The sequence below is a fragment of the Hipposideros armiger genome, unplaced genomic scaffold, assembly GCF_001890085.2.
Source record: "Hipposideros armiger isolate ML-2016 unplaced genomic scaffold, ASM189008v1 scaffold_20, whole genome shotgun sequence".
Lineage (NCBI taxonomy): Eukaryota > Metazoa > Chordata > Mammalia > Chiroptera > Hipposideridae > Hipposideros > Hipposideros armiger.
In genome coordinates this window covers 6093865-6103693 of record NW_017731370.1, presented here as the reverse complement: position 1 = coordinate 6103693, position 9829 = coordinate 6093865, and the positions used below count along the sequence as shown (strand labels likewise).

General features: G+C 43.8%; 1 protein-coding gene across 2 annotated transcripts in view; it reads left to right on the top strand.

Annotated features, from left to right (window-relative positions):
• The first annotated feature begins 415 nt into the window (after positions 1-415).
• The window catches only part of LAMP5 (lysosome associated membrane protein 5), a 21230-nt gene continuing 11816 nt past the window's right edge, over positions 416-9829 (top strand). The window contains exons 1-6 of one of the 2 annotated variants that reach the window (XM_019635275.1): positions 416-504; positions 5594-5918; positions 6462-6634; positions 7008-7139; positions 7264-7369; positions 8828-9016. In XM_019635275.1, coding sequence (XP_019490820.1) covers positions 5855-5918; positions 6462-6634; positions 7008-7139; positions 7264-7369; positions 8828-9016 — 664 coding nt within the window. In that variant the 5' untranslated portion in view covers positions 416-504; positions 5594-5854. Of the gene's footprint in view, positions 505-5176; positions 5919-6461; positions 6635-7007; positions 7140-7263; positions 7370-8827; positions 9017-9829 lie in introns of those variants that run through there. The other variant, XM_019635274.1, reaches the window with a different exon arrangement.

Genomic DNA, 9829 nt, shown 5'->3' with positions numbered 1-9829 from the left:
CCGGGTCTCACCCACCACCCACTCTCGCTGCCCCAGCGCAGAGTTTGCCGAGATTTGTAGGTGGAGGAGTTCCAAAGAAGGTCGCAGGGAGCTAGGTGCGCGCTCTCTGCCAGGGATTTTCTTCCTCCATTTTCTAACCCTCAAAACCCCTGTCACCGTGGCCCGAACTTGCTCAACTCCAGCACCCTCGGAATTGATCCCGCCTTTCCTGGCTTTGGAGCTGGTATGGACCTCACCTTTGCACCTGGGCAGGGGTTTTCTCTCCTACCTCTACACCGGGAACAGCTGCGTGAATATGCCAGGAGTCCACCCTAGATGCCAGGCGCCAACGGCTTTCCCAGGCTGAGGTCGTGGCAAGCTCGAGGTGCTAGCAACTAGGCGCCCGGCAGCAGCGCGCACCTCTTTTTCGCCCGCAGAAACTTTCAGGTTTGGCATCCGAAGCCCAAGCGCCCTGTGAAGCTCCAAGCCCTGAGCAACCACCTCCCGCCTCGGTGCCACCCAAAGGTAATGCCGCGGCCGCAGCCCATGTGTCCTGACTAGCGCGTACTTCTTGCATGTTGAGATATTACGCTTTAATAATGGAATTTCCAGCATTCATTTTTTTCGAAAGGAATTGCTCAAAACACTTCCCAACTAAGGTCATGCATAGAAGCGGGGCATTTAGTCCTGGAGGGATCCGTTAGGAAGGGCATGTTGAAGACAAGGGAGGTGAAGCCACTCCTCCCAGAAGCTGTCGCTAGTGGAGTAATAAAGTCCTAACTAACGATGCTTCGTAGATTTCCATTCGAGTCGCCTTTCAAATACACTGAAGACTTTTTCCCGTGTCCTCGTCTTGGTTACTGGAGCGTCTTGAAATGTTGTCACAAAAACATTCATAGAAACATCCCAACCTTACAACCCAGGACTCCAGGTCTGAACCAGCAAAGTTTCTTTTGAAGCAAAACAGACTGGCCATCCCACTCTCATCCTCCCCATCATGGTAATTAATATCAATTTCCCTTAGTTCCAACACATCTGCAAGTGAATATGCAGATAACTTCAAACAGGCAATTAAAAGAATAGTTAACTGGAGACAAGGGATCCTTGTGACACATCATAAAAGAAATTTCGAGGAACTTTATTATCTCAGAATTCAGGTAGCAAATTATTTTAAATGAGCCACAGACTCTCTAACCTGAGGCCCATTGAGGTAGTTGTTATTTATTGGAGAAAATGCTTCTTAAAGGATTTTTTTTAAATTCTAAATTGACTGTTGCCTTTTAAAGAAAAGTCCCCTGCCCCCAAGCTGAGATTTTCCTCACTGCTAGTAAACCAGAAAGGATTGTACTCCATGGCCTAAAAATTTACACATTGAATCTAGTGGTAGCTAACTTAAAACTGATCAGAATAGTTAACTAATTATAAATTCCTAGGTCAAAAAATGAAAAAAAATCCTTCGCTATTGAACTTTTCAGGAATGATTACCTGGCCTCACCATCTGCTTATTCAGGGTTTGTCATATGGACTTTGTTCCCTAAATTCAAGCTTATGAAGGCATTTATTCTAATGAACTCATAAAAGGACATTTTCTTAGAATTTAGTGTAAACACACTTTGCCAATGAAAAGGCTATTATTCTGAGGCCTTGTCTCCTCTATTGGTTACCATCATTACCAAAAACGGCTCTTGTTTTGTTCTCTAGATGCTGGAGAGACTAGTAAAATGAAATAATGAGGAAAATTTCATCAAGGACTTTTGCCCTGAGTGCATTGGAGGCCCAAACTCAATTTTCTGACTCTTTCCAAATATTTTAGTACCTTGCAATCAGCTTTCTGATGCTTTCCAAATATCACAGGGTTTGTCAAGTTATGTAAAAAAAAAATATTTGTCAGTTCCTATCCCCAAAGGGTTTCTATCCTAGAAAGGGTTTCAAAGGTATTCAAAGGCAGTGATTGAATTAAATCAAATAATTGTTCAGTGATAAGTTGAACAGAAGAAAAGGTTTTGTTAAGTAGTAATTTTCACATAACAGCTGTGTACATCTTGTCCAGTATAGTTAAATTATCCCTGCTTCTGTTACCCATGTGTCCTCCCATATTCTCTCTCCCTATCTCCCTCTCCCTCCCTCCCTCTCTCTCTCTCTCTCTCTCTCTCTCTCTCTCTCTCTCTCTCTCTCTCTCTCTCTCTGTCTCTCTCTCTCTCATTGGTGGTGGTGGTGGGGCAACAGAGCCAGAATACATTTTTACGTTTCACTGTAAGCTGTACTGAAGCATCAACAAGCCAAATTTCAGCTGCAACAAAGCATAGCTTTCCCCTTTTGAAGCTTGTGAATATATTTTCTAATTAACATTTTCCCCCTGATTTTGGGAAATTTGTTTCTTGTTTCTAAAAATACAAGTCAATTGCTTGTACAATCCAGTATAAAGAGATGCACCTAACAATTTAAATATTTCATTTTATTTAGGATAATTTTGCATATGCCTTTCTTTTGCAAAGCCATATGTTGGTAAATTATTAAATAAATAAGTTAAATGTAGTCTATAAAGCATTGTGGGCTTTGGGGTCTAATTTCTTCTTTATTGCAAGTTAATAAACATGGAAGGATAAACAGTTACATGTTTGCACTGACTCTACTATTCAATATGTATTTGTTCCATCTGCATTGTCCTTCCTTGTCTTTCATGCCAGTTCAATTTGTCCGCTTCTTTCAAAACCCGCCTTTTTGAAGAGGCCTTCTTTGGTCCATTCCGGCCTACCCTGGGGTGCCTTACATCTTCTTTCCCTAAATAGCTATACATACACATGTGTCTATGATACACCTTCATGTATCTTCTTATTTTCTTCCATTCAAACTAGAAGTTCTATATATGCAAGGGCCTTTTCTTTCACTTGTATAAAAGGGCAATCACCCAATGAATGGCATGAGATTCATAAAGGCTAATTCATTAAGTAAGCACATAAATTGAAGAGAATCCTTTGAAGAATGTAGAGGATCTAGAGGAGATTCCAAAGCCAACATGTCTGATCACACTTACTCCTGACATTGTGTATTGACCACCAGCAACAAGGATGAAAACTGACACAGCCATCAGCCATGTGACTGTAACTCTTTATGTCAGTTTCTCGTACCCTCTCTCCTGTTTTAGAAATAAGAATGGAGCAAGTTCTGGGAAACTTTATTAGCATTTTAAGATATGATTTAATGGTGAGTTTTGCTCCTTTATCACCTCCTAAGTAATTTTAAATAACTGAGGTTTTTAAAAGGATGATGAAAACCTTGTTTAATTGGTGTAGGTGAAAATTGTAGGGATAATGATCCTACTCCTATTGCAACATAAGAATCACTGGGGATAAAACGAAGAGGCTAATGGGTATTTGTAAGCTATGTTTAAGATTAAATACCTAGAAGGGCATTAGATTTATTATGTTTTGAAGATGATCCTCCCAGGAAGAAAGGGTTAACATTTCTTCCTTTTTTTCTTTTAACTCTTTCAAATATTCTTTTGTGTCAGCAAAGATCATTTATGTCAGGTATGAAGGAAACCATTTTCAAAGGAACCACCATCTGGTTTATAAATCAACTACAAAAATATAAGATTAATAACCAATGCCACTTCTCATCTAATATTTTATTATTAAAGCAGATAATCATCAGCTGATTCAGTTGACCTTTTTAACAAGTTACAAAGTGAGGATAGCTTCAATATATATCACAAGAGAAACTGTCATAATCTTTTACAGATACCTGTCTTACTTGTAGAATGGTACTTGTTTGTCTTTCCAAAACACCAAACAGCATGCAAGTAGTAAGTATTCTGTTAATGTTTATGGACTAAATTAATTTGTCTTTTGTTTTGAGTGCTTCATATTCATTGGCTCATTTGGCCTATCCAGCCACTCCCTGAGATATTACCCCAATTTTTTTAGATGAGGAACACCAAAATCTGTTCAAGGTCACAAAAAATAATAACTAGTCAATCCTGGACTGAAATCTAGTCATCTCTTTCCTCATTAAAGTGCTGGAGGTAGAGAGGGAGAATATAAATGCTTCATTACATGTGTATCTTTGTTTCCAGTCTTTACAGTACTACAGGAAAATAAGTGTTTAATAACAATAGCTAACATGACAAATTGTAAGGCATACAAATTTTACAACTTCCACTCTCAACTGATAATAATTGACTTTATATCAGTCACAATTTTGCCTCAATTCTTCTATATATAATCATTTATCTAAAGTTCATGAGAAATGTTTGGATGAACTATCAAAATACAGAGATAAAAATAAAGATGAAAGCATTGATCTAATTACCGATACAAGAATATGTTTGAAATAATAGTTATATAGATACTTTGGAGAAAATATTATATTAAAATATTATTATACTTAAAACAGCATTCTATACATTTCAGGAATGTTAGTTAGTGATAGAAATGTTAGGTTTTAGCTTGTTATTTGGTCACTAAATAAAGATCTTTATGAAAATCAAAATATGGTATATTTGGGAATCAAAGTATTATATAAGAAAAAATGAAGATGGTCCCTACAAAGTTAAAGCATGTGGTTTTTCTGTTTTAATTCTACCTGACCATATGACACTTGGGAAGGTCATTTAATTTTTGAACCTCAGTTTTGGGGTATATACAACTACAATAAGGTGTATCTTCCCTTGCCTGCCTTCTAAGGTAGTAGAGAGAATCAAATTTCACAACATGAAAATACTTTGTAATTTACTCCTTAATATGATATTGTTTTATGACTTTATGTTACTGATTGTTCACATAATGAAATCCTCTAAGAAATGACATATTTGGACATCACTACAATTGATGAGGAAAGCATGTCTGCTGCTGAAATAGCTGTATTCTGATTCTGATTTATGGAGCAAAAAAGAAAAAGAAAGAGAAAGAACTACCAACAATGCAAATATAGGAATTAGCTCAGTAGTATTTGTTTTTCTGTTCCACTAGTGGCTGAAGAGTAATATGAGTGTGTGTGTTTACATAACTATGTAACATTACTGTCCTAAGAGACCCTAGATAACCCTCACAAACTTCAGTTTTTCTCACATTCCTTTTGGCAGAGCAGTCACAATATAATGACTGAGGGTAGGTAGGTAGGTGACCCCAGAGTTCAGAGTCCTCATGCAACCAGAGAGCAGAACTCATAGAAAATAATATACTGCATTGACTGAGGGCCTCATTTGAGGAGGCGTCAATTTAACTTTAAACCCATGAGCTCATTGAGAGCAGAGGAGAGAAGATGTCTCTAAATGCAGGAAACTGTTGCCATAGCATTTTCCTTCCCTATTCCTGCCTACTCTTCCACCCCAAAAGCAGCAACAATTTGTGCTCTACCGTCTTCTTTCAGGATCCAGATGCATTTTCAGAAGCTAGGACCCCAGGTATGTGATATGTGATATCTACACCACCTAATAATTGTTCTCAGGGATATCGAATAAGTCCATTAAGTTTCTCAGGACTGAATCATCTTTGCGGATGCAATTGCTGAACAGGAAACAGACTCAGGGAGAATTTTAGCCCCCCAAAATCTCATTGGCCCTCTGCACAAGCCAAGCCACCATCACTCCTGCAACACAACCGATTCCTTTCAGCACTCGCAGCCGTGGACAGCTCCCTCGCCGCGCGGTCCATTCCTCCGCAGTGAGCTGACTCGTGTTCAGCCTGCATCGGTCGGTGCAGCATCCGACACCAAGCCCTCGCCAGCGCGCAGAGAACACGCGCTCCCTCCCTCCTCCCTCTCGGCTCCCCCGCCCCTCGCTTACCCCGGCTCACTCCAGCGGCGACTTTGAGGGATTCCCTCTTCGGGCAGCCTCTGCAGCAGCACATCTGGCCTCATTCGCTGCTAGACAAGCATGGATCTCCGAGGCAGAGCCGTTCTCAGCTTCGATAGACTTCGAATTCTCCTGATGCTGTTCCGTAAGTAGCGTTTCGGCGACTGGGAGAGCAGGGTGCACTCTTTGCAGAGAATAGAACCGGCATAGTAAAGTCAGTAGCTTAAGGTCACAATGTGGCCCTTCACGTTTTGCGGTTTTTGTTGTTTTGTTTTTTTTTAGGGGGTGAGGGAGGGGGCGGAAGGCCTTCCCACTAGTGGCGGGGAATTCCCCAGAGAGCCACACACCTGTATGCCATATCCCAGACACAGTGCTGTACGGCCCTGCTTCGTGGGATCAGAGCATTGGCAAGAGAGATTCGGTTTAAAATCCTGTGATAAAGAAAAAGGCCAGTCGGGTTACAAATTAGTGAGGCTTAAATTTAAACAAAATTATTTTTATTAAAAATTAATAGCAACGGAGTTGAATTGTTGGCGCTAGGTTAGAGAAAGGGCTCGCAGACCGCATAGCAGCCGGCAGGGAACTTTGTCACCTCAAGCCTGTAGACCACGATCTCTCCACCCTTGTGCCAGAGACGCGTGGGCTTACTGAGCCCGGAACCGATAGGATATTTTTCCTCCCCCCGCAGATTCAGTGGCTCGAATCATGGCAGAACAAGAAGTGGAAAATCTCTCAGGCCTTTCCACTAACCCTGAAAAAGATATATTTGTGGTGCGGGAAAATGGGACGACATGTCTCATGGCAGAGTTTGCAGCCAAATTTATTGTCCCTTATGATGTGTGGGCCAGCAATTACGTCGATGTAAGGAACCTTTTCCCTCCCAGCTTGCTCCTAGGGCTCAAGGGGCGAAGGGCACCCTCCCTCAAGACCCAATGAAGACCTGGGTGGCCCGCCTTTTCCCCCTGTGCCCCCGCAAGCTGCTCCCGTATGCTGCATGGGGGTTCCGGCTTGTAACGCCTTCTGCTCGCCCTGCCTGCTTTGAAAGTAACTCCTTCTCTCTGCATCCCTAACGGCGGGGTCTGCACGTAGAGCATCTAACCGCATGTTCCCGGACCTGGGAGCGCGCGCGCAAAGGAGTGCCCAGGCGTGCAACCCGGAGTTTGGACTCCCCGCCCTTTACAGCCCCCACTGGGGGCAGGCGCGCTGAGGGGGTGCGGGGCGTCTGTGTTCCCAGCTGATCACGGAACAGGCCGATATTTCACTGACCCGGGGAGCTGAGGTGATGGGCCGCTGTGGCCACAACGAGTCGGAGCTGCAGGTGTTCTGGGTGGATCGCGCGTACACACTCAAGATGCTATTTGTAAAGGTAACACCGAGCCCACCGCGCAAAGGGGTGCAGACTCCCGGGCAGGTGTGGGCAGGGGCCACCCCTCGGTTTCTCGATCCGGAAGCCGCAAGGGCGGTTGACGCGCGCCTCCCCTGCTCGGTAGGAAAGTCACAACACGTCCAAGGGACCCGAGGCGACGTGGAGGCTGAGCAAAGTCCAGTTTGTCTACGACTCCTCGGAGAAGACCCATTTTAAAGACGCAGTCAGCGGTGAGTAGAGGCCAGCAGGGCTGGGGAGGGAGCCTGAGAAAGGCTCGGACACTGCAGAGAGCATAGGTGTGGAAGCCCGATTCCTCAGGAAATTCGGAAATTTTATGGAAACCGATCCTGACTTTTTGCTCCCGGACCAAATTTGGCCTGGCTTGCTCTCCAAGACAGTGGAAACGGAAGCACCGGTGGGGCCTGGTGGGCTTCAGGCCTTGTAGATGCACAAGAAACCACAGGCCAAGGACCAATGGGTCACCCGTGGCCTGACTCTGGATGAGTCGTCTCTTGAAGGCCTGTCTTCCACTTGCTGCTTCAGGGCGACCTCTTATGATTTGTACTTTAGAGGAGCGCAGAGAAGGGCAAAACTGTATTTTTATTTTTCTGCACCTCGGTTTTTCATCTCATGTGCTGGAACTTTGAAGGATGCAAGATGACTTTCCTTTTGGGTCAATATTTGATGGCCTTCAGTATCTTTTTGTGCATGGCAGCATGTCCCCCATGCCATCTTCAGTCATCTACTGCAGGCACCCCAGAGGACATTCTGAACCGTGGTCTAATTTATTAGCTTTTCCTGCCCATCACTCCAACAATTCACCCAGATTCTCCAAACATATCATGGTCAGAGGAGCATCCACTCCCCAAATAACAACGTTTACATGTGCAGGTGCTCTCAAAGACCACATTTCAGTTAATTAATTAACCAATTAATTTTGTAAATGGTCTAATCTACTCATAATATGGCCTTTGATCACCTGAGCACCTGAGTTGGGGAAAGGTTTTTACTGAGCACATGAATACATATGGCATCTCTCCCTTTTCACCCTTTTTTATCATTACAGTACAAAGAGCATTTTCTTCTCTTCATCAAACTTCATATTCAAGCATTTTCCTAGTTAAATTAGACCCCTCCCAAAATAAAAGGAAAAAGGGGGAAAAAAACAAACAAACATTTGCCAGAAAAGGAGAAAAAAGAGGCAAGCCTTCAGAGGGTGTATATATAGACATATGCAAAGGAGTCTGCCCAAGGCACCAGAAATCAGCCATGCTTTGTTGAAGAAGATGTTTTATTCTTTGTCAGCCAGTGTGAAATGCGGAAAAACAAGTCACTGTTCTGTCTGTGTCTTTGGAATCTCCATTGGTTAGGTTTTATAGAGTAAAAAGCGTTGGGTTTCAGGCATCATGCTCCTCTTCCAAAAAAGAAATTCCAAAAATTCCACATGAATGTTTTGAGCCCCTGCTTATGAAGGAATTGGTGCATTTGTCCTTAGACACTGTTTGATGCCTTAGGCAGAGCCTCAGCCTTGGCAAAGCAGTGCACTGCCTGGCCATACGGAAGATCAGAGGAGGGTCTGGAGTTGAGAGGCAAGAGCCAACTCTCCTGCAAGGGAGGTTAGGAGCCATGAGGGCTCTGCCATCTACCATAGAGACAGGCTTAACCATTGCTTTGGGCCTTCCCTGCAGCGGGGAAGCACACTGCCAACTCGCATCGCCTCTCTGCCTTGGTCACCCCAGCCGGAAAGTCTTATGAGTGTCAAGCTCAGCAGAGCATTTCACTAGCCTCCAGCGATCCACAGAAGACGGTCACCATGATCCTGTCCGCAGTCCACATCCAGCCCTTTGATATCGTCTCTGATTTTGTCTTCAGTGAAGGTAGGCTGAGGGTGGAGGGGGATAGTGGGAGGAGATGGGGGTGGGGATGGAAGGGAAGGCTGACTTCAGGATGGATGTGGAAGGAGACCTGCCAGGGTCCCAGGCTCCTACCGCTTGGATTTTCTCTAGGTTAACATAACACGGCCTCCCTCTGTAATATTTTGCAAGACGAAAGGCAGTTTACTGAATCATATCAACTTTCTTCAATGACTTTGTTTTTTTTCCCCCTCTCTCCCTTCCTCCTTCATTTTATTCCTTTCCTCCTTTTTCCCCATCTCTCCCTCACTTTATTTCTTCATCTTTCCCTCCCTCCCTTCCTTTGCCAAAAGAGGAACTCGATAGGGAGAGAGATAAGACAGTCAGTCAGCTTGGAAAAAAAATTTGGGGGGGTGCAAGTCTTCCAATCCAAAAGCAGGTAAAAATTTCAAGTAGTTACTTAGAGAACCATGGATTATACAAGGGCCTTTGCTTCTGTGGGCCTCAGTGTCCCCCTGTTCTCACAGACACTTCCAGCTGTAGGTTCTACTACTGTGAGTCTGTGAGTCGAGGTTTTTGTGAGGCTAGAATGCAATAGGTGTGTGTGTGTGTGTGTGTGTGTGACTTGCAGATCACAGAGGGAATGATGAAGACTGGCCTTCACTGAGAACTCACCTTGTGGGAGGGATACCCACAAGGCTCCAGGGAGGTGTGGATCCCTGATCTGCTCCTTCTGGGGTGTGTAGGAAATGCTTCTTCTCAGTCTGTGCTAGCCCCTGAAAGGGGATCATCATAAATCTGGGGCAGATTCAGGGTGGCCACATTCTCTTGGTTCTC